Source organism: Odocoileus virginianus, chromosome 2 (genome assembly GCF_023699985.2).
Source record: "Odocoileus virginianus isolate 20LAN1187 ecotype Illinois chromosome 2, Ovbor_1.2, whole genome shotgun sequence".
Classification (NCBI taxonomy): Eukaryota; Metazoa; Chordata; class Mammalia; order Artiodactyla; family Cervidae; genus Odocoileus; species Odocoileus virginianus.
The window spans coordinates 98,437,008-98,461,060 of record NC_069675.1 but is presented as its reverse complement, the minus strand read 5'-3'; the positions used below and the strand labels follow the sequence as shown (position 1 = coordinate 98,461,060).

Below are 24,053 nucleotides of genomic sequence, written 5' to 3'. Positions count from 1 at the left end.
TCTGTTCCCTGGAGATTGGAGGAGATTCCATGCAATGCACACACACACATGAGCTCACACAGGCCTGGGAGCCACAGAAGAGCCTTAAGGGGTGCTCCTACCCTGGTGTTCCAAGTACCCCGACGCCGGGGCAGATGCTGGCCCTCGGTCCCTGTTCTACTGGCGGCCAGGCTGGGCAGGTTGCCCCACAGGCTACCCCCCACCTTCTGGCTGTCCCCTCAGTGCCCAGTGCGGACATGTGGGGTGGTAGGCAGCCAGGCTACCTGGAGGGGGGCTGGCCTTCTGCTTGGCCCCCAGTTGGCTTAAGGGAGGCAGCGTCAGAGGCCAGTCTGCCGCCTGCTCCAATTGTGCAAGAGCCCTGCAGAGCCCCCTTCATCTTGGAGCCAGTCCCCAGAAGCCTGTCTTTAAAGTGTGTTGACTCCACCCCAGGGTCAGAGGCAGGAGCAGAGAGTGGCCACAGCACGCTGACAGCCAGCTGGGAGGGACGGGCCGTGCAGGCCTGTGACTGGCCTTGGCCCTGGGGTCAGGTGTTGCCTATCTGTTTGGGATGAGGCCAAGAGACTGAGACTCCAGGACGCACTGGGGTCTTCTCCATCTCATAAGCTTAGAGGAAGATCTGGACTCAAACCCAGGGCAGCGTGACAGTTGAGCATGGGCCAGCAGTCTCCAGGCCTGCACGGCACCTCACCCAGGGCTCCGCAGACCGTGCTCAGATGCAGCCACCTCAGTCAAGTAGGCCGTGGTACTAAGGCCTGGCTGCCCGCCCAGAGTGCGAGGTTGAGGAGGATGAGGGGTGAGGGCCATACAGCACAGCCTTCCTGCCCAGGAGCTGGGTCCCCAGATTCCACTTGCCAAGCAAGGTCTCTGCGGAAGCTGTTTGGAAGCCTGGTTCAGAGCGTGGATCCAGGACCAGTGCTGGCTGGCCACTTCTTCCTGGGTACCAGGCGCTCACATGCTGTGTCTGCCCCTCTCCCGTGGAAAGCGTCTGTCCTCCCCCCACCCCGAGACACTCACTCCACCACGGACAGCCCCTCTTCATCCGACGGCGTCATCTCATCCTCTGACTGGTCGCTCAGCAGGTCGCAAGGCAGCAGGGTCGAGCTGTCAGCCACCTCCAGCACGGGCGCAATGCTGGGCCTCCGGCTGCCCGAGCCGTTCTCCGTGGGGAGCGCCAGCTTGCTGCCCCCACCGCCCCCGCTGCTCTGTGCAGGCCGGCATTCCGTGTTCTGGAGGTCCATGGCCACTGTCCCTGGAACAGAGCGGCTGGACTTGGCTGGCAGCCCCTCCCGGGACTGTCCTGGGGGTGGGGGTTCCCTCCCAGTGCTGACAGTGATGTCCTCACAGGAAGGCAGGGATGGGCCTGCCCGACCGATGTGCAGACTGAGGCCCAGAGAGAGGGGGCTTGCCCAGGGTTAGTGCAGGCCTGAGGACCGGGGTCTCCGGGTGGGGCCCCTGCCCGCCTGCCCAGCCGGGAGCAGGCGCCCGGCCTCACCCATGGAGGCGATGATGCTGTGCACGGGCAGGCGGGACGAGCCCCCGAGCAGCGCCTGCCCCGCGAAGCCCTTCCTCTTCTGCCTTTCCTCCTGCTTGAAGATGAAGGCCGAGTTCTCCTCCTTGGTGATGTTGATGTAGAAGCAGGTGTCGGAGGCCGCCAGGATGTGCCGCGGACCCGGGTTCAGCAGGATGCTCTTGTTGTCCTCGCGTTTCAAGCCCATGAGGCACACGCCGTACCTGGGTGGACGGACGGACGGGGGTGGAGGCCGGAGCTGCCCCTCTCGGGCTCCTCGTGGGGGTCGGGACCTCTTCCCGCTCGACCCGAAGACCCACCGAGGGTCGCCTCAGAGAGAGGTGCTGGGCGCGTCTCACGCTGAGTGGGCGCGGCATCCGGCCCGAGGCCCCGCCCACCCACAGACGCCGGGCGAGCCCCCGCCCACTTCCGCCTCGAGCCCCGCCCAGCGCCCCTCCCTCCCGGGCTCGGACAGGGTGCAAGGGGCCGTACTTCTTGTGGGCGTGGAAGGCGGCGTAGGTGAAGCTCTTGCCCTCGTACTCGCGGAAGAACTTGCTGTCGCCCATGCGCACGTGGTAGACCTCGTTGCCCGAGCAGCGTCCGTACATGCGCTGCCACTGCTCTGGAGAGTCCTGGCCTTCCCTGGGGTGTGGTCAGGACGTCACCCCCACCGTTGCCCCGCCTGGCCTGGTCGCTTCCAGGCTTCCAGGGTGGGTGGAAGCCGACGTGACCCCTGACCCCACCCCTCCCCGACTGTGGGAGACTAGACCCGGGTGTGGCCTGATGGGTGCCTCGGCCAGTTTCAAAGAGCTGTGAACATAATGGTCTGGCTTTTAGGGGGCGTCAAAAGGTTTCAGAGTCAAGACGCGTCTCTGTGGCCTGTGGGTCCTCCGACATCTGCTTGGTCCCTCCCCGAGGGCCACCCAGACCCCACAAGGAGCCAAGGCCACCTGTTGGGGTGTCTTGCTAGAGAGAAGATGGCACCCCACCTCTGTCCCAGGGCAGCCCCTCACCTCCCGCTCTACCTGGGACCCCAGCTCAGGTGCCGGACACCAACTCGCCTTCTCCCACAGGCCAAGCGTGTCCCCCCAACCACCCCCCACCCCCACCCCTATTGCTGTTTCTAGACCCGGTGGTTCTCCTGAGCCCCACCCCCAACTAGGCCCTCTGCTCCATGGAGGGCCCTGCCTGTGATTCCCTGCAGCCCCAAGGCCACCCCCAGCTCCCACTCCTCGAGCGACAAGGCACCTACTGCTTCCCAGCTGGGTCCTCCCAGGTCGCCACCCGCTCCCACCTCAGGCTTCTCACCCCCTCCCATCACAGGCTCCTCAACACGTCCCTTGCCCCCAGTGTCTGCTCCTCTCCCGGGCAGCACACTGCATGCCACGTGGTGGACCCAGGGCAGAACTCACTGGCCGCGGGACGTGTGCACCAGCAGGGTGATGAGGGTGGAGGTGGCCGGGCAGATGCAGTTGAGGGCCAGCATGGCGTACTTGCACTCCTCCTCGCATACCACATGCTCTGCGGGCAGGAGGGTCAGGGTCACTGCGTGGCTCTCACTGTCCCCCACAGTAGGCGTCCCCTTGCCTCCCTAGAAGGCTCCCTCCAGCCCCACCTTCCCGAGCCTAACTCTCCTGGCTCTTCTCCAGGGCTGGGGTTGGGGGAGGGAGCTGGCAACACCTTTTGTCCCCCAGGTGTCCAGCATAGATCTGCTCACCTTAGAGGTGCTCATCAGACGGTGTTCCTGACCCTCCCCTGCCCTTGGCTCCTGCCCTCACTGACCCCCAGGCTCCCAGGTGCAGCATCTGCATGGGCTCTGCCTCAACCCCACCCCCAGCCCCAGCACGCTCCCCTTGGAGCACATGGGTGCCCCCCTCCTGACCAAACATACCTGCAAACTTGACATGAAACTTGTTCTCAGGTTTGAGGATCTGGACATAGAGAGGGCAGTTTGGGGCGAAGTCCTTCACGGCCCAGGCACGCAGGATGGTCTGGTGGTCCTGAGCAGGGAGGCCACGGTCACTGCTGAGGGCAGCCAGAGGCTGGGGTAGGGGCTCTGCCCTCTGGCTGGTGGGCAGGTGGGGGGCTGGTGGCCGGGGAGCACTCACCGCCGCGGTGCGGTCCACCTCGTTCCGGCTGCTGAGAATAAAGCAGGCCTCCCCGTTGTCCATCCTGCAAAGCACCAGGTCTGAGCAGCGCAGGACCGGCTGTCCCTGTCTGGGCTGTCAGGACCCCGTCTCACTCTGACTAGCCCAGGATGGGCTGAGGATGGGCCCCCACACACCCAGAGTGGGGCTGGGGCGTGGAAGGGGGGCGCACTTGGTGGCAGAGATGCTGGACCCCGCCTGCTGTCCTGTCCCCTCCTGGGACAGGCTGCCTGAGATCTGGGGATGGCCAGGTCTGCTCCCCTCATGCCCCGCCCCCAACCCCTGGCTGCAGAAAGGCCGCCTGAGAAATGGTCCACCTTCCCCAGGGCAGGGAGGCCTGGCGCCTCCCACCCCATCACCCTGCACCCCTACTTGCCCTGTCGGGCCCTTGATTCCTGGGCTCAGGAGATGGGTGGATGGGGGCCCTGGCTACCCGGGCTCCTGCTGCCTTGGCCTCCATACAACCTACATTTCACCGTTTCACCACGAAGCTTACATCAGGCTCCATAATAAAATGGTGACGAATGGCGGGGGGGGGGGCCTCCTCCGGGAGTGGGGGGGCCCCCTCCCGGGTGTCTCAGAATGTGCTGCAGCAGATTCTGGAAAGTTCTGTTCACAACTCAGTCTCCTTACCTCAAGTCACCCTGTCACCTCATCTTGAGAAGAATATCCACCCACAGCCTCAGCTTCCCGCCCGAGGCACAGCTGTAGCAGCCCCCGCCTCGCCCCGAGACAAACAGCCAGGCAGGTGGGAGAGGAGCCGGTGGGCTTGCCCAGAAGGCTGTGCGGGGGTCAGTGAGGGGCCCGGCTGGCCTGGGCGGGCAGCAGGCACAAAGCTGGAGCTGCTGCCCGGCTGATGGCCCCTCCTGGCTGGCATAGTGCTCAGGGCCGCCGCTTAGGCTGGCCGGCGCAGGACCGCACCCTCCCCGCAGCCGGGCTCTCACTTGGCCCGCATGAGGTCCTGATCCTTGAGTGCGGAGCCCTGGAGGTAGATGACCCGCTGGGACCACAGGGGGATCTGCAGGACCCTGCGAACCTGGATGTCCATCTCCGTGGGGCACAGGATGACGACGTAATAGTCCTGCAGGTAGGGCACCGTTAGCCCCCTGGCAAGCTCGCCGGCGCCCTGCCCATCCTGCCTTCCTACTGTTTTCACCTCCGTATAGCCTCTCGGGACCCCCAGTCTTCTCTGTGACGGCAGGAAGGAAACGCAGGACAGCACAGACCCACCCCCTACAATGTGGGAGACCATCCAGACTCCACCCCATAGGCAGGAAAACAGAGGCCCAGAGAGCTCAGGGGGTTCTGGGTCCGGATGGGGCTGTGGGCGGGACCATGGGCGGGGCCACAGCGCAGTCGTGGGTGGGACCGTGGGCGGGGCCTCGCCTGCAGCGCGGTGGGCCATGGGCGGGGCCTCACCTGCAACCGTGGATGCGCGTAGAACTCGTTCAGAAAGTCCATGAGCAGGTCGATCTTGAGGGAGCTCACGCACAGGATCACATGCTTCTCCGTCTGGGCCCGGTGGCGGCTGTAGTTGCCCCCCGACTTCTGCCGCTCCATCCACAGGTAGACGAGTTCCTCAAACTGCAGATAAACTGTGTGAGCGCCAGGTGACCTGGGGCTCCAGGAACTGCGACAGCACAGGGCAAGGCAAGAAGGCTGATAACCAGCCCGTGCTGGGCACGAAGGGTGGAGACCAGAGCAGGCCAGAGGAGGCAGGGTGAGGATGGAGCCCCGTCCCGACCATGTCTCAGAAGGCCTTGGATGTTTGTGGCACAAGTAACCCAAGGGGCCAGGTAGGAGTACAGTGGACGGTCTGGCTCGTGTATGGGGTAGCAGATTTGCAGCAGGTCCAGCTCCCGGCCTCAGATGGCCAACTGACCGTTAGTGGATGCTAAAGCATGTACTCTGGACATCCAGGTAACTACATGACCTGACCTTTGGGTCTCTGTCCACACCTGAGACACATTTGGAGAAATTTGGATGCGTCTTAGGGAATTCTCAGCCACAGAATTAGGGACCCAGACTCCCCATGTGAAAGGAACACTTTGAGTACCGTGGTTCTAAGCCCAAGTCAAGGTCGTGGGTGATTCGAGGCAGCAGCCTGCATCTACCCTGACTCAAACCTCCTGACAATGAGCTTTGGGTGTTGGCAACCCTATTTAAAAACAGTACAATGACAGAGACATAAAAGTGGGCAGGGTGAGTGAGGGAGATGCCAGGGCCCAGTGGAACTGTCCGCGGTGCTGACCCACCCAGGGCCTCCCTCTGCGGTCTGATTACATGTCTGCAGGTGACAGCCAGGTCCCACGAAAGTCTCTGACTGTTTTCATCCCAAGCACTGAGCTCATTTATTTTTCCCACATGATTTAAAATCAGTGCCAGCAGCCATCCCCACTCATGCTCACCTGCTCTGGTCGATGTATTATATCTAGATTGAGATCATCTCACTGAATTTATTGAGTACCTATTAGGTTCTACTAACAAGACCCTGTGGCCTTGAAGCACAGAACTGGGTCCTGCTGGGAGGGGCCAGATACCCCAGGGTGATCCCTGAGACCTGTGCAGAGTTGGGGCTCCGACGGCAGACACTTGGGTTCCAGCCCCACGTGTCACAGGTGCACAGCTCATTTGCAAAATGGCCTGACAGTGCCTGCCTCTCAGGGCTGCAGTGAGGGGCAAAAGGCCTATTTGTAGAGGATCCAACAATGACCCCTGGAATCCTGTCCACCCAGAACCTCCGAATGTGACCTTATGTGGAAATAGGGTCTTTGCAGATGTAATGCATTAAGATGAGATCAAACAGAATTAGCGAAGTGAAAGTTGCTCAGTCACGTCTGACTCTTTGCGACCCCATTGACTATACAATCCATGGAATTCTCCAGGCCAGAATACTGGAGCAGGTAGCCTTTCCCTTCTCCCAACCCAGGATCTTTCCAACCCAGGAATTGAACTGGGGTCTCCTGCATTACAGGGGGAGTTTTGACCCTGAGGCACTGGAGAAGCCGGTAAGAGAGTAGATTCCTCTGGCTCAGGCCCCCGCCCTGCATGTGTGGGGTGCCTCGCTCCAACAGCCACAGGAAGCGCCACACGACAACTCAGCCCCGAGTGGGGAGGATGCTGTCGGCTGTTGTCACTGTTACTCTGGGAGGGACATTTACCGGTGGCCGTTTTCACTGTCATCATCTCTAAGGACACTAACTGGTGAACGTGGTTTAAGGGAGAATGAAGGACAGGGGCTTCCCTGGCAATCCAGTGGCTAAGACTCCAAGCTCCCAGTGCAGTGGGGCCTGGGTTTGATCCCTGGTCAGGGAATTAGATCGCGCATGCCACAACTAAAGATCCTGCATGTCACAGTGAAGATTGAAGAACCCACGTGTTGTAACTAAGACCCGGTGCCTCCAAATAAAGAAATAGTAAAAAAAGAAAAAAAAGAAGAATGCCGAATGGTAGCTGGGACCATCCTTTTCATCACTGATAGAGGGTGACACTGGCTTTCCTGGCCGGCATACTGTGCCCTGGATTGGGGGAAGTGGGGAACAGAGGGTGTCAGCTGGGGCTGGGGTTCTGACCTATAGAGTGGGGGTGGGAATGGGGGTGAGGAGTTGAGCTCAAGGTCAGCAGAGGACTCCCTGGGTGGACTGGGCCCCATTATAGCCACAGTTAGGTGCCTTCCCTGCCCCCATCCCTCCAACCCCCAAGTGTCCACCATGAGGTCTGGCACCCCACAGTCTGTCCTGATCCTTCCCTGGACCTTTTCCTGCCCCCTTAAAGGCTGCAGGGGGCAGTGCCTACAGCTGCCTGGCCCCGACTCTGGGCCTCTACCTTTTATCTAAACACAGCTGGAGTCCCGCACTGCCCCCACAATGCTCAGCTGGCAGATCGGCCTTGGTGACAGGTGACAGGAGACAGGAAGCGGCTGTGTGCCACGTGGTCCTCGCAGCTGCTGCTGCACCGGCTGAGGACTCCTGATTCCCAGCCTGCGGGAGACCCTGGCACCCCTCCTTCTCCACACTCGGCAAAGGTCCTGGGGAGCCGTCTAAGAGTGCCACTCCCCCCCCCCCCGCTGCCCTGTCCTGATGCAGCAGCCTCCCTAATTACAGAACCCCCCCAGGAAACCATATCCCCCACCCCCGTCGGCTCTGCTCCTGGGCGGAGCTTACCTGTAGCGGGAGCACCACCAGGGCCACGCAGATCATGATGACCACCAGCAGCTGGGACGGCCAGATCTTGGGCGTCACGTCCCCGTAGCCCACGGTGGAGAAGGTGACGATGCAGAAGTAGAAGGACGTCAGGAGGGACAGGTTGTCACCCGCACGCTCCAGATGCTGGATGCCGCAGGTCCTAGAGCCGGGGAGGGGCGGCGGTGGGGCTTCAGCCACCCAGCTCCCAGAGTGAGGCTCTCCCTGCCTGTGGCTCCTTGTCCGTCGTCACCAACACAGACCCCAGCCTGGGCCTGAGTCCAGCCGGCCGACAGAGCTGGCACACCCAGCACGTCCCTCCTACCCGACCTTCCTTTCTGGCCCCGAGGCTCCTTTGAGGCCCTTGGAAAACTGGCCGTGAGCGTGGACACAGCCCTGCGTGGGCTCAGTGTGAGCTTGAGGTCTGAGGGGGCGGATGTGGCCACCCAGGCTGTGAGCCCCACCTGCAGCCCACTCAGAGCCTCATCCTCACCCAGGGGTCAGACACATGGGGCACATGCAGCCCCCTGCCCTGCACAGAGCTGGACCGGCCTCCTTGCCACTCCCGTGGCCCCATGTTCTGTCCCCAGGTGGGGAGGCGCTGCTGGCAGGGCCTGGGGGCCCACAGTGCACACACGTGGCAGCACGCAGGGACCCTCCCCAGCGGACACGCTGGCTGAGGGGAGGGGGTGGGCTGAATCACCCTGGAGCTTCCCACCCTGCAGACACCCCAGCCTGCTCCACTCAGGTCTGTGTGTTTTTTTTGGCAGGGGGGAGGGAGGGTAGGAGGCACGTGGCCTTGGGGCCTGCCCTGTCCTGGCCTGGGGCAGGCATGCAGGGGGACGGGGTCTCCCCTCCAGGCCCCCCACCTCTCACTCTGGCGGCTCCCAGACCTTATTCTCAGCTAGGCCTTGAGCCCAGGGTCCCCACCTGGCCGAGAGCCGGTGCCCTCCCCACGCCGCGTCCTGGGCCCCGGAGGAGTCCCCTGGAGGAGCTGGACTTGGGCAGCTCTGGTCTGGAACGTGGGGTCCAAGCTGCCTCCTGGCCCTCCGTCCCGGTCGGGCTGCCTCCTGCCACCCTGAGGCCCGCCCGGCCTCTTGGATGCGAGGGCCCGGCCCTGCCTGGGACGGGTGGGCGGCCGCCTGCAGGGACTCACCCCGTGAAGACCAGGCACAGCAGGGTGCAGAAGAGGATGAGGACCTGGTTGAACATGGCCGACTGCGAGCGCAGGATGGCGCGGTGGAAGTCGTTCTGCGGGGTGGGACGCGGCGCTCAGCCTGGGCAGGACGGAGCCCAGGGCCCTTCCCGCCGCAGGTCCCGGACACACACAGGTGAGAGAGAAGGGGAAGAGCTCCATCCGGCCTCAGCTCTCTTGCTCCCGCCATGTATAGGCCAGAGGCCGTGACCTCAGCCCTGACCCCGCCCTTTGCAGCTGGGTTGGGGGGGGTGGTGAGACAAGGCCTGGGCTGGTAGGTGTGTGGCGAGGGGCTCCCTGGGAGGAAATGGTCCTTGCTCAGCACAGGGGCTGCCCGTGACCCTGGGTCTCAGGGCCCACCCAATCTCACGTGTATGTTCACCCTCTTCCTCCCCAGCCATGATTCCGGGGTCAGGGACAGGCCGGGGTGACTGTCCCCGGGGCATCAGGGATGGGGCTCCGGCCAGTCAGGAACAGGTGTGAGGGCATCTCGTGGTGACAGACACGTGTGTCCGCTGCTCACCCGGCCTCCTGGGCACCAAGGGAGCAGGCCAGCTCCCCCCAGGACCAGGGCATGGCAAGTGGTGCCCTGGGGTCCTGGGGAACCTCACAGAGGTGAGGCAGTGGTGGGGGCGGGGTGCAGGGGGTGGGGGCTTACAATCATGTTCTCCAGGGCGTGCTTGGCCAGCCAGCAGTTCAGAAACACGGGGATGAACAGGTTCCGCAGCGGCGGCCAGAATATCTGCGGAGGAGACGGGTCAGGGGGCGGGGGTCTCGGCAGCCCCCGCCTCGGCCGGCGGCTCACCCACCGTGATGATGAAGGGCAGCGTGTTGATCATCTCCAGGATGAAGGACACGCGGAAGATCTGCTCCCAGATGTTGCCCTGGGGAGCCAAGGGGGTGGGCTTCAGAGCGGATGGCAGGGAGGGGGCACTGGGGTGGGGCGGGGGCTGAGGAGAGAGACAAACTGAACCAGTAGGAGGCTGGGGGGTGAGACTGGGGGCTGGGGGAAACGGTGCAAGGGGCTGGGGGGGGGGGCCGGCGGAGGGTGTCAGTGGAGGGGGGCTCCGGGGTAGGGCCAGACCTGGGGGCACTCACTTTGTAGCTGAGGTAAATGAGAAGCATGGTTTCCAGGAAGCTGATGATGGCCACGATGACCTGGGGTAGGGCGGGAACGGAGCCTCTGAGTAGGGCCAGGGGGCAGCAGGGCCCACCCGGAGCCATGCCCCCGCCCCCCCCACCCTGTGCCCCACTCACCTGAACGGCCCACAGAGCCACCTTCCTCTCCACCCACAGGATGGGGGCCCTGGGGAGAGAGGGAGGTAAGCCCCAGGCTGGGAGTCCCCAGCCGTCCGGGCCTCCACCTATCCCAGGCTGCTCCTTGAGCTGGACAGTGGGCGGCAGCCTTGCCCTCCAGGGGCTGAGAGCAGGAGGGGAAGGGTGGTTCCTCCAGAAAGGAGGCCTCGGGGAGGGGCCTGTGAGACCAGGGCCTGAGCAGGCTGCTCTGGGGAGAGGCCTGGCGGCCCCAGGCAGCCACTGTTTCTCATCCAGGTTCCTGTGCCCTGCACGGGGGCTGTGCTGGTCGTCCATGCTCTCGGGTTTCCTGACCTCAGGTCCTTCCTTGACTATAACCCACGTGGCACCCTTGAGGGGACTGACATGGGGGAGAGGGCGTCCCTGCCCAGACGCAGCCTCTGGACAATGGTTGGGGTGAGACCAGCAGGAGGGGCCAGATGGCCGAGCTACGCGCTGACCCTGCCCACCCTCCCCAGGCACAGACGGCCAAGGCCTGACCCTCGGGGGCCCCAGCTGCAGTGACTTTCTCCACCAAAGGACAGACTGAAAGCCCCAGGCCTTCCTTTGGGCGGGAGTCGGGCTGGGCTCAGAAGCTGCCCTGCCCCCACTGGGCCAGAAAGGAAGGGCTTCCAGGGCCCGGTGTGAAGGGAGGACTGGCGTGTCCCTACGTGTCCCTGCGATCCTGATCCTCTTGCCTCCCAGGGACAGGTGACCAGGCTGGGAAGAGTGGCCGGGGCTTGGCAGATCCATCCTGCTGCTGTGGAGCGCCAGGACTGACCCGCAAGGCTGGGCCGGGGTGCCAGGGGAGGGGCGTGGGTGAGGGAGTAAGGCCGAGAGGGGGCTGTGGGTGTGGGGAGGCTGGAAGGGAGATGCCTCCATCAGGGAGGTGGCCAAGGCCCTGGAGCTCGTCCTAACCTTCGGCCCAGGCGCCCCCGCCGCTCTGGGGGCACCTCTCACTGCCTGACCGTGGCACCTGCTCTCTTTGGCCGAAGGCTCATGGATCGCAGAGGCCGCGGCCGACCCTCTGGCAGGTCCTGCCTGTCTGTCTCCTCTCACCCAGGGCCCCTGGGGCTGGAGGGCATCACAGAAGGGCGCTGGGCCAAGCCGGCTCCTGGTGACACCTGCTGTCAGCCTTAGGTTGCTCCCAGGGGCTCAGGGGCTGTACCCCGCGGGGCCGCCCCAGTGTTCTTACTGCTCGGCCAGGTCCCGGGGATCCCAGGAGGCTCTCTGGCTGTGACTGGGCATCTGTCCCGGGGGCCTGGGCAGCGTCACCCTCTGGCCACCCTGCCCTGCCCCGGACCTCTGAGCGGGAGCTGGGAGGCACACTCACCAGTTGATCTCGGAGGACGACTCATTGAAGGTGTAATTCTGCTTCGGGCAGCCCCAGCTGTGGAGAGACAGAGCTGGCCGCCGCAGCCCCTCCCGGCACCGCCCCCAAAGGGACCAGACCCTTCCAGGGTTGCGACGGGCTCAGGGCGTGTGGGGAGCACTCTCCCCAACCCAGGGCCAGGCCCCACATCTCAGATGGGCATCTGAATTCTAACACTAAGCCTGTTCCCAACCCGCAGAGGCTGTAGGAAAGGTCTCTGAGGAGAATCTCTGAGGAGGAGGGGCAGGGGAGGGGTCTCTGGGGAAGAGGGTCTCTGGGGAGGAGGGTATCTGAGGAGGAGGGTCTCTGAGGAGGGGGGCAGGGGATCAAGGCCATCCCCAAGGGAAAGAAATGCAAAAAGGCAAAATGGTTGTCTGAGGAGGCCTCATAAATAGCTAAGAAGAGATGTGAAAGGCAAAGGAGAAAAGGAAAGATATAGCCATTTGAACACAGAGTTCCAAAGAATAACAAGGAGAGATAAGAAAACCTTCCTCAGTGATCAATGCAAAGATATAGAGGAACACAATAGAATGGGAAAGATTAAAGAGCTCTTCAAGAAAATTAGAGATACCAAGGGAACATTTCATGCAAAGATGGGCTCAATAAAGGACAGAAATGGTCGGGACTTAACAGAAGCATAAGATATTAAGAAGAGGTGGCAAGAATACACAGAAGAACTGCACAAAAAAGATCTTCACGACCCAGATAATCACGATGGTGTGATCACTCACCTAGAGCCAGACATCCTGCAGTGAGAAGTCAAGTGGGCCTTAGAAAGCATCACTGCAAACAAAGCTAGTGGAGGTGATGGAATTCCAGCTGAGCTATTTCAAATCCTGAAAGATGATGCTGTGAAAGTGCTGCACTCAACATGCCAGCAAATTTGGAAAACTCAGCAGTGGCCACAGGGCTGGAAAAGGTCAGTTTTCATTCCAATCCCAAAGAAAGGCAATGCCGAAGAATGCTCAAACTACTGCACAATTGCACTCATCTCACACACTAGCTAAGTAATGCTCAAAATTATCCAAGCTTCAACAGTACATGAACTGTGAACTTCCAGATGTTCAAGCTGGATTTAGAAAAGGCAGAGGAACCAGAGATCAAGTTGCCAACATCCACTGGATCATCGAAAAAGCGAGAGAGTTCCAGAAAAACATCTACTTCTGCCTTATCGACTATGTCAAAGTCTTTAACTGTGTGGACCACAACAAACTGGAAAATTCTGAAAGAGATGGGAATACCTGACCACCTGACCTGCCTCTTGAGAAACCTGTATGCAGGTCAGGAAGCAACAGTTAGAACTGGACATGGGACAACAGACTGGTTCCAAATTGGGAAAGGAGTACGTCAAGGCTGTATACTGTCACCCTGCTTATTTAACTTATATGCAGAGTACATCATGAGAAACCCTGGGCTGGAAGAACAAGCTGGAATCAAGATCACTGGGAGAAACATCAATAACTTCAGATATGCAGATGACACCACCCTTACCTCAGAAAGTGAAGAACTGAAGAGTCTATTAATGAAAGAGGAGAGCGAAAAAGTTGCTTGAAATTCGACATTCAGAAAACTAAGATCATGGCATCTAGTCGCATCAGTTCATGGCAAATAGATGGGGAAACAGTGGAAACAGTGACAGACTTTATTTTGGGGGGTTCCAAAATCACTGCAGATGGTGACTGCAGCCATGAAATTAAAAGATGCTTGCTCCTTGGAAGAAAAGTTATGACCAAACTAGACAGTATGTTAAAAAGCAGAGACATTATTGTGCCAATGAAGGTCCATCTGGTCAAAGCTATGGTTTTTCCAGGAGTCATGTATGGATGTGAGAGTTGGACTATAAAGAAAGCTGAGCGCCTAAGAATTGATGCTATTTAACTGTGGTGTTGGAGAAGACTCTTGAGAGTCCCTTGAACTGCAAGGAGATCCAGTCAGTCCATCCTAAAGGCGATCAGTCCTGGGCGTTCATTGGAAGGACTGATGCTGATGCTGAAGCTCCAATACTTTGGCCACCTGATGTGAAGAACTGACTCATTGGAAAAGACCCTGATGCTGGGAAGGATTGAGGGCAGGAGGAGAACGGGGACGACAGAGGATGAGATGGTTGGATGGCATCACTGACTCAATGGACATGGGTTTGGGTGGACTCCGGAAGTTGGTGATGGACAGGGAGGCCTGGCATGCTGCAGTCCATGGGATCGTAGAGTCTGAGTGACTGGACTGAACTGAGGAGGAGGATCTCTGGGGAGGAGGGTCTCCGAGGGGGAGGGTCTCTGAGGGGGCGGGCCTCTGGAGAGGGGGAGGGGGGGGGCTCCACCTGGGCTGCCGGCAGGGGAAGGGATGTGCGCAGCCAGAGATGAGCCTGGAGCCCTCAGGGCCTCCCGGAGGCCAGAGCTGCCGAAACGAGGCTGGACAGCATGCATGTGACGGAGAGAAAGCCACGCGCCCGTCCCGTGTGCTGCCTCAAACAAGCACGTTCCCTAAGTCACTCCTGAGGAGGAGCTTCCCCAAGCCCCCCGGATGCCCACCCCTGGGAAGGTGGCAGGGGCCTGGCCGCTGTGCTAGTTCTGCCTCAGGTCATAACCAGGGGCAGGGTCGCCGAGCTATGGGACCTCACTCTCATGGCGTCCCACAGTGACAGGGGGCTCCCTCCCCCTTTTTTCTCAGTTGGCCCACTTCCTCCTGCACCTGAGCCTGTTGTTGCAAACTCAATACCTATAGGAGTCACGAGCCACCCTTCCATCCATCCACCACCCACCCACCCATCTATCCTATCCATCTGACCCATCCATCCATCTATCCACATCCAGTGTCCTTATATCACCCACCATCCACCCTTCTATCCACCCATCCATCCATCTGTCCACCCATCTAGCCTCTATCCATCCACCATCATCTGTCCACCCTCTACCCATCCATCCATCCGTCCATCTTCCATCCATTCACCCTCCACCATCCATCTATCCACCATCATCCATCCACACACTACCCATCCATCCACTCTACCCACGCCTCTACCAGCCCCCATCCGTCCATTTGCTCTCCCACCCACCCACCATGTGCCAGGTTCTGTGCAATGAATACAACAGACCCGGTCTCCCTGAGGATGTAAAGCCAGATGCCTCGATGTCTCTGGAGGTGGGAGAAGGTGAGATGAACCCAGAAAAGTGCTCTCAGAGTCAGTTAGAGCCCTTCTCAAACCACCATGGTGGGACCTGCCCTCCCACACTCAGGATGAAGACAACATCTGTTCTCAGGAGCAGGTGAAAGAGTCTGGCCTGGCGACCCCGCCCCACTGCACGTGTGGGTGGGGAAGATGCAATCTTGCACAGCGACCTTTCACCCCTGCCTCTTTCCCAACTCAGACAGCAGGAGCCCAGTGGCCAGGCCCTATCCTCCAGTGAGGAGGGGAAGGATCTGCTCTGAGGAGCTGGGGAGACAAGTGACGGACCACACCCTGAATGCAGGGCCCTCAGCCTCTGGACACCCACCGTTAGTGTTGGGACATTTGACATAGCGTGGCGGGACATTTGAGGAAGTCCCCTGACCGCAAGCCCAGAGACCAAGCAGAAGAGGAACATATAAGAAAGGAAAGCGTTTCAGACACACCCCAGAGATGCAGGACACCTGTAGCGGGGCTGACGCATGAAGACAAAGAGCTCTTGGAAATAACAAAACGCGGGAGCAGAAGTGAAAACCTCAGCTAGAGAGCTGGAGAGGAAGCCGAGGCAGCCCCAAGAGAAGGGAGAAACAGGAGAGAGGACCATTCCAGAGCCTTCTGGAACCCCGATCTGGGTATGAGGGAGTCAAGAGAGGCTCCCAGGGCAGATGCAGACCCAGTTGCAGACGAGCCCAGCCCTGCGTGCCCCCAGCTCAGTGTCCACCAGGACCAACGTGGTGCTGAGAAGGGATCACGCCAGGCGTCCCTGAGACGTGCCAGACGTGGGCACAGAGAGCCAGCCCCACCAGCTTCCAGGGCAGAAGACTGCTTCCCACCAGCAGCACGAGCAGGAGCACGCGGCCCTCTGGACAACACAAGGCGGGAAGCGCCTCGTCCAGTGGTGGGCTCTTGGGCATCGGGAGGCGCGGGCACTGTGCCCATGGCCCCACTGGGAAGCCCCCCGGCTGGTGTTCCATGTAAACGGGGAGGCCCCAGGGCCAGGAGGGGCAGGAGGAAGCAGGGAGCCCAGAGAAAGGGGCTCACCTCCTCTGAGGCCTGCTAACACCCCCCCCCACCCAGGAGGAGCCGGGGGAGCCAGAGCCCCTCGCCGAGACCCCCGGGCGCCACTGGGTGGGCAGGGAGGGGGCACCCCAGACCCTCTGGGAGAGCTCCGTCTGGGTGCAGCTGCAAGGGCAGCCGCCGTCCACGACAAGGACACCCAGTGTCAGCACCAGCCTCAGGGCTGTGTCCCGGCCACGGCTCTGGGGGGCGTGTCCCACACACAGACCCCCGTGCAAACCCCAGCAGCCTCTGTCATGGCACCAGGAAGGCCCGGCCCCTGGCCCACGGGTCACCCACCATCCGATCCCCAGGGCTGGGTCATCCAACAGGACGCGGACAATGTAGAGCAGGCAGGTCAGCAGCTTCAGGGAGAAGTTGAACAGCCGGATCCTCAGGCCTGTGGGTGGGGGTAGGTGGGGGAGGCAGCGGTCAGGGCTCCTGCAGTGGCTGGGACCCTGCACCTGGGCCGCTGTGCCTGGCTGTCCCGGCCAACGCTGACCAGGTGGCTCTGCGTTGGGGGGGCTCTGCCAGGCTGGCCTCCGAGAGGCTCTATGCCCTCCCACCTCAGGGACGAGGTGCAGAGTGTCCCTGAGCTGCTGGCCCTGGGGGTGGGCCTGGGGGTTGGGGGAGCAAGCTACAGATCGATGGGCCAGAATCCACAGGCACCACCTCTGCACCCCAGCCTGCGTCCCAGGTGGCCAGGCTCCTGCTGGGAAGGCAGGTGGAAGAGCCCCCAGAGCAAAGGGGAGGGCCACACGGTGGCGCCAGGGAGCCGCGTGCGCTGGGGGGCTGAGCCGCGGCTGGCCCTGCCTCCAGGGTCCCGGCATCTCCCACCCTGGAAGGTGGCAAGGAGCTGAGATAAGGAACACGCCCGTCGCCCCGCCCACTCCAACACAGCCCCTCTGCGCTGCCCCTCCACAGACCCCACTCACTGGATCTTTGGTTTTTGATGAAGAACAGCTTAAGCCTCTCCTTGAAGGTGTTCTCGTTGACGTAGAACTCCACCTGGACCCTGCGGGGCAGGCAGGCGTGGGCTTGGGGCCAGGGGCCTCAAGCCCAAAGCCCCACACCCCCACGTGCCCCAGCTGACCCTCCGGCCGGCTGCCTCCCTCCCCGCGCCCGGGGCCCTCCAGGCCCCGCAGATGCACACAGTCAAGGCCCCCAGCCTGGGCCGTCATGGCGGCTGCCAGGACCACAGGTGGCCTGAGTGGCCGGCCCTTGGCTCAAAACACACCATATGCTTTGTACAGAATGTTCCAGAAGCTGATGGCCGGGTGCTTTTCTGGGGGCCCCTGGTGGCTGTGCCTGGAGGCCCGCTGCAGCCCGTGGGATGGTCAGGGCTGGCAGTGGGGCCCCTCCAGCTGCAGCCATTGTCCTGGACAATCCTCAGATACCCTGAGCCCCTGGGTGGGCGCCCAGCCTCCGGGGAGCAGACCGCATGGACTGGCAGGAACAGCCTGTTGAATGGGGAGGCAGATGGGGAACGGCCATCTGGTCACCCAGAGTGAGGTGGGGCCTGGGAGGACGGTTGCTGCCCCCACCTTAGGCGCAGGCCCGCTGTGGCCAGCCAGGGCGTCTTGTTCCACCACAGTGAGAACTCTGGCGTTGACCGCAGGCAGGATGGCCACAGCCCTGCCGCCAGGTTCTTGCGCAGAAAGGGTCTAGCATTGCCTTCCTCCCGGAAGTGGGTCTGGGGCTGGGACTGTCTTGCTCTGGGCTGGCACCTGCTGGCCCCCCCACAGCCTCTATTCCAGGCTGCCTCAGCCGCAACAGAGGCTTGTCTCAGGACCCCAGAGCGGCCCGCGGGCATCATCGCCATTCCCTGCCCCCTGACCAGACAGAGGCACCGGCAGCCCGGGATTTGGGGCGAGGCTTTGGGCCGGGAGGGCCTGGTCCGAGATACCCAGATGTCAGGTGCAGGCGAGCCCCGCCACCCTCAGGGATGTTGTGGAGGTGGAACAAGGCTGTCCAGGTGAGGCAGCAGCTCACCCACGGCTCTGTGTGATGGTCATGACACACACACAGAGAGGAGGCAGGGAGACCCAGCACCCTGGAGGCAGAGTTGTGCTACCCAAGGAATCCTGGAGGGCTGCATGGAGGAGGTGGCAGTTGAGCCGCTGGGATGCAGGACAGTGGTCCACAGGCAGAGGTGAGGCGCACGCTGGCCCCAGCCCCTGCTCCCATTCAGAGCGGGGGCTCTGAACATCCTCCCCCTCTGACCAGGCTCCAGCTCAGAACAATGCAGAAATTAATGCCTCTGTCACCTTGAAAGTTTCATGACACTGCTCTGCCAGGGGCTGGCGACCCCATCATCTTTGAGAAGCGTTTAAAATATTCGTTGCTCCCCAAAGCCTGTTCGACCCAAAGCACGTGAAACAGACCTGACGTGCCGGCAGCAGCCGTCTGCACCTGCCCGGGTGGTGGACCCAAGGGAGGTGCCGTGGGCAGAGCCATCACCTTCCTGACCTCCGCAGGCTGGGGGGCCCCAGCCTGACCACAGCGGCCGCCCCTGGTCACAGGGCTCAGGAAGGGGGAGCGACGGCGGTGTGGGCCTCCCCACCCTCAGGTCTGGATGCAGCGTGGTCAGCGGGGCAGCAGGACAGGCCTCCCGCAGAGCAGGGTCCAAGCCCAGAGCACCCCTGCACGCCGTACACCCCGGCACATCTCTGCGAGCCCTCTGTGAGGGGGGATGGGCCCGTACCCCAGTGCGCCCGATGGTCACCCCACCCCGGCACCCTCCACTGCGCCCAGCACACCCCTGTGTACCCCACTGTCCGCTGTACCCAAGCACACACACCGTACATCACAGCCCAGCGTACTCCTCACGAACGTGAGTCACTCAGTCGTGTCCGACTCTTTCCAACCCCATGGACTGTAGCCTGCCTGGCTCCTCTGTCCAAGGGATTCTCCAGGCAAGAATGCTGGAGTGGGTTGCCATGCCCTCCTCCAGGGGATCGTCCTGACCCGGGGATCCAGCCTGGGTCTGCTGCATTGCCGGCAGAGTCTTCACCATCTGAGCCACCGGGGAAGCCCGCACGGCTCCCAGTATGCCCCTGAGCACACCACTGCACCCCAGTGTACCCCACTGGACCTGAACCCCAGCCCCTCTGTAGGTGCTGCCTGGGGCCAAGTCAGTGGAGCTCCCGAGGGCCCCTGGGGGAGCTGGTCAAATGCCTTCTCTGTGAAGGAGGGGCTCAGATAACACGAGCTGGGCCGGGGCCAGGTCAGGGGCAGACGCCCCGGAGTGGTGCCCACGTGTTCCGAGGGACCACATGCCCCTCACCCTCCTGCCTGCACAGCGAAGCCTCAAGGAGGGTCCCCACCCCTCGTGCCCTTCACCTGGGCACCCCTCCCCAGACCCAGGGGTCAGGATGGCTGGCCTGGGACCAGTTACTCCCAGTAACTAGTGGACTAGTAACTGCTCCTAGTAACTGATGTGGACGAGAAACCCACATCACCTGTCAGCCCCCTCGCCTGGGCAGCTATGGACACCCAGACAGGCCTGGCCTGGGAAGTTGAGCCTGGGTGCTGGGGAAATCCACAGAGCCGTCTCCACTTTTTGGTTTTTCGTTGTTTTGGGTTTTTTTGGCTGCACTGTGTGGCATGGGGGATCTTTCCTGAGCAGGGATCGAACCTGTGTCCTCTGCAATAGAAGCATGGCATCTTCACCACTGGACTGCCAGGGAAGTCTGTTGCTTCCATGAGCTGTGGCTGCCCACTTCTCCCACCACAGAATTCAGGTTGCAAGCTTTCCCTGTAACCTGAAGTTTAAGGTGGTGGCTGTAACTCAGCGGAGGTGTGCTCCTGGCTCAGCAAGGCTCCTGAAGGAAATGGCCACCGGGGACCATGGACCGTCTGGCCCTGCTCCTCACCTGCCTGGCTCCACCCATCTAAGCCTCAGCCACCTCACCTGGGGAACAGGCAGTGACAGGATCCGCCTGCCCCAGGCATCCTGAGGGTGCCTGGCAGGGCTGCTGCAACTGTGTAGAAATCAAAACTGTACCTCTGTACCTCGGGTTCTCCCCTGTAAAGTCTGGCTGTGCTGTGCTGAGTCGCTCAGTCATGTCTGACTCTTTGTGACCCCATGGACTGTAGCCTGCCAGGCTCCTCTGTCCATGGGATTCTCTAGGCAAGAATACTAGAGTGGGTTGCCATGCCCTCCTCCAGGGAATCTTCCCCACTCAAGGATTGAACCCAGGTCTCCTGCATTGCAGGTGGATTCTTTACCATCTGAGCCCCCAGGGAAGCCCCCAAACCCGGCTCAGCCTCGGTTTTCAGAGGATTAAGTGAGAGAGGACCCCCGCCCTTGGCCCTGCCTTCCTACCCTAACTCAGTGGTGCCAGCGATCAGGGCTGGTGTTGCTGAGTCCGACTCTGGCCGACACCCATCACTCATGTCACCCAGAGAAGATGGCCCTGTGCTGTAAGCCCACGTGTGTGGCTGCGGGTGGCACGTGGTGGGTGCCCACCAGCTGTGGCTCGAGGCCCCTTGGTGGCCCCGTGGTGGAGCTGGCGGCCAAGCCTGTGGGACACTGCTCTGAGGAGCAGGGGAGGGCTGGGTGGGGGCCAGGAGCTGGGACACCACCAAAAGCTCACATGGCGATGGCCCTGCTAACAAGCTCGTGAGCCCTGGGCAGGGGCAGACGAGGCATCCGCCCCCTACACACCCGCTCCTGTTCAGCCATTCATTCCTTCAGCGGGCGGCCGGCGGGGAGGGCTGGGCACAGTGGAGGGGCCATGGATGCTTAGCCCAGGGCACAGGAAGGTGTCAAGCCCTGGGCAGGCCTAGGGGCCCTGAGGCTCCCAGGACCCCGGCCTCAGAAGGACCCTGGGGTTAGGCCATGAGCCCCAGGACTGCTCAGGCCAAACCCACACCCCATCCCGGAACAGCCCTCAGCCCTGGTCTGTCTGTCCTGCTCAGAGTGAGCAGCTCTCTGACTGTGAGGACAGGGACTCAGCCTGGGCAGCTCAAGAGCCATGCCCCCAGCCCCTCACCGGGCCTCTCAGGGGGCTCCTGCCAGCCTTGTGCCTACACGCATGGAAATGGAGGCCCACCCAAGCTGGGTGGTGGCTCACATCACCCAGCAGGTTGAAAGAAATGGGCTTCTGGGCTCCCCCCGGAGGCCGGGGCTCCTGAGTTTCGGGTGCCAGCAGTCAGCTCTGGCCCATCCCCACGCAGCTTGCATTCGAGTGGCCCAGGCCCGCGGCTGGTGTGCAGCGTCTTGTCCACACTGGATGGACCGGAGGGGGCCCCCTTGTGCCAGCAAAGTGGCTCAAACCACACCCACCCCACCCCACACCCGGATGGGACCTGTCAGGCGTGGCAGGTGGAGGACGCTGCAGCCCCCACCGCCCGTTGACCGGCCGGCTGACCAGTAGGCTGACCAGCGGACTGGGGAGCGGCCTTCCAGGGATTCCTGGCAGGAGGTTCCGGCACAGATGGCCTGTGCTGGGAAGCTGCAAATGCAGGGCCAGGCGGCCGGCCCTGGTGGGAGGGTGGCCAGACACCAGGCAGACGGCCGCAGGCAGGCCCACCCGCTGGCTGTGACAGCCGCGCACTCACATGGGGCCGAGGTCCGGCGGCCTCCTTCCTGGGGGCCTGCTGCGGGCTGGTGGCTGTCCAGCAGGCGCCTGGGAGCTCCAGGCAGGAGGCTGAGGAGCCCAGGGGCAAGACAGAAGAGCAGAGTCTGGGCCCAAGCGCCAACTCGGAGGCCGGCTATTCTGAGACTGAGCAGAGCCTGTGACCCGCCCAGGAGCCTGGGCAGGACAGACACGTGGCCTGCTCTGCTCCAGGTCCCGGGCTGGACCGGCAAGGAGTCGGGCCTGTTCGGTTTGGGGGCGGGGCCCTTGGGCTGACGGTGGCACTGGGACCGCTCTGCCCCCACCACACCCAGCCCCATTGCAGATTCGCCGGTGGGGGCATTGGGGGGCGGTCACAGGACTCTGCTGTAGCCCCCCTGCCCCCCACTGCACAGGCTGGGGCACTGGCCAGCCTGCGGCCACAGGCCTCCTCTCTGCCAGTCGCCCCTCCCGGGGTCTGGGATGCCAAGGAAATTGAGGGCTCCAGGCTGCCGGGCAGGGTGGGCAGAGACCTCTCAAAGCAACAGACGGCGCTGTCCTCGGCCTCCCTGGTACTGGCCTGGCACCTTGGCTGGGTCAGGGCCCCGGTGAGCCTCCTTGGGCCTCCGAGGGCACAGGGACATTTGATCTGCTGGTGACCACGCAGCTCTGGGGCAGAGGACCACAGCCTCAGCCCCCTGGGTGGCTGCAACTGTCCACTCCCCCCCACCCCGCCAACAGCCTGGGACCCATCCCCCTCTCTGGTTACCCGCTGCACCGTGCCGGGGGACGGAGGCCCAGAGCTGGCCCGGGTAACGATGCCCGAGCCTCGGGCTGCAGGAGGCAGCGTGGAGAAGCCCCAGGTGAGTGCTGGTGGGCGCTGCCAACGGTGTTAATCAACGAAAGAATAATCAGGCCCCACGTGGTGGCCAATCTGGACGCCGTGGGCATGAGCAGGTGAGGGGCTCCTTCCCAGGAATGCGCCTGGCAGGGGTGCTGAGAGGCTTGGGTCCCCTGACCTCAAAATGCCCTCCGCAGCCCTAACTGAAGCCAGGAAAAGCCTGGAGGGGCAGCTGGGCCAGGCTCCTGGGGTCCTGGATCTGCACAGGTGGCCGCAGTGGGCTGAAGCCCAGGTCCCCAGTAGTCACCTGCCTGCCTGTCCCCACACCAGTACCACAGTGGGGCCCCCATCCCTTCCTAAGGGCTGTTGTCACTACTGTGGGGCTGTGGGATATCTGGCTCCGGACACCCCATTTCCCACTCACAGGCTCCTTCCCAGAGAGCCATGCCCCGTTCTGCCCCCAGCCTCAGCCCCACTCAAGGTCCAGCAGCCCCGGCCATGCCCCATTCTGGCCCGGCTGCAGGACAGATGGTGCTGGGTGCGGCAGACCCTCCCCCTGGACAGTCACAGCCGGAGCCCCTTCCCCAAGGGCCTGCTCGGGGCCAGGAGGACAACTGTGAACCAACACTTACTGAGACAGAGAGGAGTCCAGGCTGAACTCTTCCATGTGAAGCCTGGGGGTGGAATGGAGTGAACACATCAACGTGGACAGAGGACGGATGGACAGATGGGGGAGCCTGGGCTCCCAGACACAGAGAGAGGACTCAGGCAGGGGCCGAGGGGAGCAGGGGCGTGCCCATGTGCACACTCCCTGGCGGGGCCTGGCCCCCTGGACGCCCCAGAAGCAGCATGGCGCCCGCGGTAGTGCGGGCACATGCACCCCGTCCCCACCCCGGTGGGACGGGGTGACCCTCCCCGGGGACAGCACGCAGGACAGGCCTCTGCCTGCAGCCAAGCGAGCGGCTGGACAGCAGGTTTGGGAGCGCCCACCGCCCTGCTCTGCACTGAGACTGTCCCAGGCCCCGTGTGACCCCAGGGTCCAGGAAGGAGCAGGTCAGCCCCCCCCAACACCCAGGAAACTGATGGCAGCGAGGGGCGCCCCCCACACAGGGGCCACCCGCTGGACAGGACAGGCAGGCTCCTTGTCATCAAGCCTGCCCATCTCTCCTCGATGCCCCTGCCCTCTACAGGCCCTGGTGCCACCTCACTGCCCTGCCCCCTCGGCTTCCTGGGGACAAGGCAGTCTGATGCTTCTTAGGGACCCCCAGGGGCACCCTATCTCCTGGGCCAGCAACACACACCTGCTGCCCTTGAGGCCGCCTTGGCCGAGGGTTCTTCCAGACTGGCTGCAGCCAGAGGACACCAGGGTGGGCATGGCTGGCACTACCTGGAGACTGGGAGGGAGAAGCTGGTGGGAGCATCAGGGACTGGGGGGGGGGGGCAGGGCACAGAGGGTCTGCTGTTTGCTGCAGTCCCTCCCGTCTGGCCCAGCGTCTCCAGCTTCATGGGGCCTCTCCTTCAGTCCTTGAAGCGAACATCTTCCAGAAGAGGAAACCAAGGTTCAGAGAGGACTGCTGCCTTCCCAAGACCACAGGCAGGGAGGAGGGAGCCAGCCTGCTTTGCCTCTGGGTGGGGCCTCAGCCTACAGCTCCGGGTGCCCCGTGGGTGGGCGGGGTGCTGGCTGGGCCTGCAGAGAGCAGGGGTGCCTGGGCTTCACTGGGTCTGGGGTCTCTGGGA

At 62.6% G+C, this 24,053-nt stretch overlaps 1 protein-coding gene across 15 annotated transcripts in view; it reads right to left on the bottom strand.

Moving 5' to 3' along the window:
• KCNT1 (potassium sodium-activated channel subfamily T member 1) overlaps nt 1-24,053 on the bottom strand; it is a 69,095-nt gene that overhangs the window by 14,264 nt on the left and 30,778 nt on the right. For 5 of the 15 annotated variants that reach the window (XR_011483511.1, XM_070455191.1, XM_070455198.1 and 2 more), the window contains exons 2-20: nt 23,618-23,710; nt 22,949-22,990; nt 16,850-16,929; nt 16,215-16,314; nt 11,657-11,713; nt 10,288-10,336; nt 10,129-10,188; nt 9,840-9,914; nt 9,689-9,772; nt 8,992-9,086; nt 7,818-7,998; nt 5,074-5,238; nt 4,599-4,735; nt 3,616-3,679; nt 3,399-3,507; nt 2,920-3,028; nt 2,000-2,149; nt 1,493-1,731; nt 1,015-1,249 (exon numbers count right to left, since the gene is read on the bottom strand). Coding sequence is in view for 14 of the 15 variants with exons in the window: in XM_070455191.1 (XP_070311292.1) it covers nt 1,015-1,249; nt 1,493-1,731; nt 2,000-2,149; nt 2,920-3,028; nt 3,399-3,507; nt 3,616-3,679; nt 4,599-4,735; nt 5,074-5,238; nt 7,818-7,998; nt 8,992-9,086; nt 9,689-9,772; nt 9,840-9,914; nt 10,129-10,188; nt 10,288-10,336; nt 11,657-11,713; nt 16,215-16,314; nt 16,850-16,929; nt 22,949-22,990; nt 23,618-23,710 (2,124 nt within the window). In the remaining variant the exon portion in view is untranslated. The remainder of the gene's footprint in view (nt 1-1,014; nt 1,250-1,492; nt 1,732-1,999; nt 2,150-2,919; nt 3,029-3,398; nt 3,508-3,615; nt 3,680-4,598; nt 4,736-5,073; nt 5,239-7,817; nt 7,999-8,991; nt 9,087-9,688; nt 9,773-9,839; nt 9,915-10,128; nt 10,189-10,287; nt 10,337-11,656; nt 11,714-16,214; nt 16,315-16,849; nt 16,930-22,948; nt 22,991-23,617; nt 23,711-24,053) is intronic. The other 10 variants (XM_070455226.1, XM_070455199.1, XM_070455219.1 and 7 more) reach the window with 5 other exon arrangements.